The sequence below is a fragment of the Priapulus caudatus genome, unplaced genomic scaffold (assembly GCF_000485595.1).
Source record: "Priapulus caudatus unplaced genomic scaffold, Priapulus_caudatus-5.0.1 Scaffold461, whole genome shotgun sequence".
Taxonomy (NCBI): Eukaryota; Metazoa; Priapulida; class Priapulimorpha; order Priapulimorphida; family Priapulidae; genus Priapulus; species Priapulus caudatus.
Genome location: NW_014577522.1, coordinates 208,346 through 211,161, shown reverse-complemented (window position 1 = coordinate 211,161; position 2,816 = coordinate 208,346). Strand labels below are relative to the sequence as shown.

Below are 2,816 nucleotides of genomic sequence, written 5' to 3'. Positions count from 1 at the left end.
GTTAATTATTGAATGGATGGAATTGCTTTACTACGTAGACATGGGAAGAGCGTGTGCCTTGATACAAGCTTGACACTGTTCGGCAGTACATGGCTAATTACATCTTATATTAATTATGTGCATGGCTCCGTTTTTGTAAAATGTTGTACATTGTAAAACAAAAAGGAATTTAATACATATACCTTAATCTGATACATTTACGATTTATTTCCAACTTATTTCACCATTTCATCAAAAGTGTAGGCTAAATGCTTTTTATCCAGTTATATTATGATGCTGATGATGATGATAACGATGATGATGGTGATGTTGAGCTATATCATCATTATTGTCCACCTCAGCTGTCATTGTCATCATCGCATCATCATCATTACATCATCACACAATATCATCATCATCCATCATCATCCACATCATTCTCATCAACAGCATCGTCATAGTAATAAAGTTAAAACAATATGCAATAAAAATAAATTTATCTCAGTTAGATCCATAATCGTAATTACTTACAATCGACGAAATTCCGTCCATCTCCCGATAGACTTCCTCATCGTTTAAGTAAGTTATACACTTATTATGTTATCTAACTGAGATAAACTTAATTATTATGTGAACTATAGGAATTCCGATGAATTATTCAATCACATTTGCATATATTATATCAGGTATCTATCAAACACAAATGAAAAATATCCATATACCATTTACAATATTTTACTTCGTACTGCGTAACATAGTGTTTAGTAACTAATGAGACTGGCGCTGATGGCCATGCAGCATATCCCAATAATCGTCTTCTCCTCCACATGAAATCATGACTACATAACCACCACCCTCCTCCCCTCTCCTCGTTAATGATGCTCAAGAGCCACACCCTCCTCCCTCTCCTGCGTAAGTGATCGCACAAGTGCCACACCCTCCTCCCCTCTCTCGCTAAGTGATGCTCACAGAGCACACCCAGCTCCCTCTCCTCGCAAGTGATGCTCACTAGAGCCAACCCTCCCCTCTCCTCATAAGTCATGCTCACAGGGCCACACCCTCTCCCCTCTCCTCTAAGTGATCAGAACGCACAAAGCCTCCTCCCCTCTCTCGTTACGATCATGCTAGAACCACAACCACGCCCCCCCCCCCCCCCCCCCCCCCCCCCCCCCCCCCTCCCCCCCCCCCCCCCCCCCCCCCCCCCCCCCCCCCCCCCCCCCCCCCCCCTCCTTCTCCTCGTTAATATCTAGAACCCACCCTCCTCCCCTCTTCTTGTTAATTGATGCAGAACACACCACAACCTCCTCCCCTCTCCTTGTTAAGTGATGCTAGAACCACACCCTCCTCCCCTCTCCTTGTTAAGTGATGCTCACAGAACCACACCCTCCTCCCCTCTCCTTGTTAAGTGATGCTAGAACCACACCCTCCTCCCCTCTCCTCGTTAAGTGATGCTCACAGAGCAACACCCTCCTCCCCTCTCCTCGTTAAGCGATGGTCACAGAGCCACACCCTCCTCCCATCTCCTCGCTAAGTGATGCTCAAAGAGCAGAACCCTTCTCCTCCCTCCTTCACAAGAAACCATGCTTACAGCGCCACACCCTCCCTCCTTCACAAGAAACTATGTTCACAGCGCACACCCTCCTTTCTCCATATGAAGTCATGCTCAAAGAGCAGAACCCTTCTCCTCCCTCCTCCATATGATGACAAGACCGGAGGCATCAGAGGAAGCGAGCAGGCTTTCATCGTAGTTGAAGCAGACGTCCAACACGGGCGCACTGTGGCCCTGCAGCTTGTTCACGCATGCCTTCGATTCCTTCTCGATGTTGAAGAAGTATACGCACATGTCCTCGCTGCCCGTAACTGAAAGGAATAAACAACACATCTTCACCGACTGCAGGGCCGGCTTGGAAAAATCATTCAGGCCGGGAAATATATAGCGCGAAATATATGGCCTGCAGGCTGCAGATTTATTTAAAAAAAAATGAAACAAAATTCTTTTGGAGGCCAGGCCACTGGGAAAACTCCCGGTGCTCCCGATCGCCAGTCCGGCCCTGACCGACTGCAACCTAAAGAAGAAAACACGATTTCGCCAGCTGCAACTGGACGAAGTAAACGTCTTTACTGTCTGTAAACGAACGGAGTAAACACTTATTCACCGACTGTAACTGAAAGAAGTAAGTAGAAGAAGTTAAATTTTTTAACTGCAAAAACGAAACACGTCTCTCCAATGCCAAATAACCATCTCTACCGCTCTCCAATGCGCACGATTCATTACAGCAGGAGACGAGTGAAGTCCAAGATTAGAATTGTGATTCCAGAGAGGAACTACAAGATTCGCCGTAGTTTATCTTTACAATATGCATCCTCGACACGTTTCACTCCAACAACTACCTCACGATTTCATTCTACAAACACTCCACCGCGCTGCCACCATGGCGTGGACTATAGTGTGCCACAGTGGCAGTAACATTTCTCTACCCTGGTAGAAGACATGTGTCTAAACAGAGGAATTGCTCCGACCTGTGATTGAAGGATAAAAATAGACCCCGCCCACTCCCACCGCATACGCTATGTTATAACGGGTAGGAACGTGTACTAACTATCATATGGAGCAAACGATTTGAGTTACATTTCTATAAATTCTAGCTATTATAGACACATGTCTTAGCCTTAATCTCTGTGAATTTTGAGTCTATTGAAGCGCGATTAGTCTAATTAATTAGCAAATATGCACGCGCGGCTATGACCGGTGAAACGAAACGTCACGAATTCTATTTTTATCCTCCAGAAATGGAAAATTTGGCAGCGTCTATTTTTATCCTCCAGAAATGGAAAAT

General features: G+C 45.3%; 1 protein-coding gene across 1 annotated transcript in view; it reads right to left on the bottom strand.

The window, feature by feature from the left end:
- Window positions 1-1,280: 1,280 nt before the first annotated feature.
- Window positions 1,281-2,816, bottom strand: part of LOC106810674 (WD repeat-containing protein 13-like) — a 24,200-nt gene continuing 22,664 nt past the window's right edge. Inside the window, exon 11 of the mRNA XM_014814103.1 lies at window positions 1,281-1,839. Coding sequence (XP_014669589.1) covers window positions 1,643-1,839 — 197 coding nt within the window. The 3' untranslated portion in view covers window positions 1,281-1,642. The remainder of the gene's footprint in view (window positions 1,840-2,816) is intronic.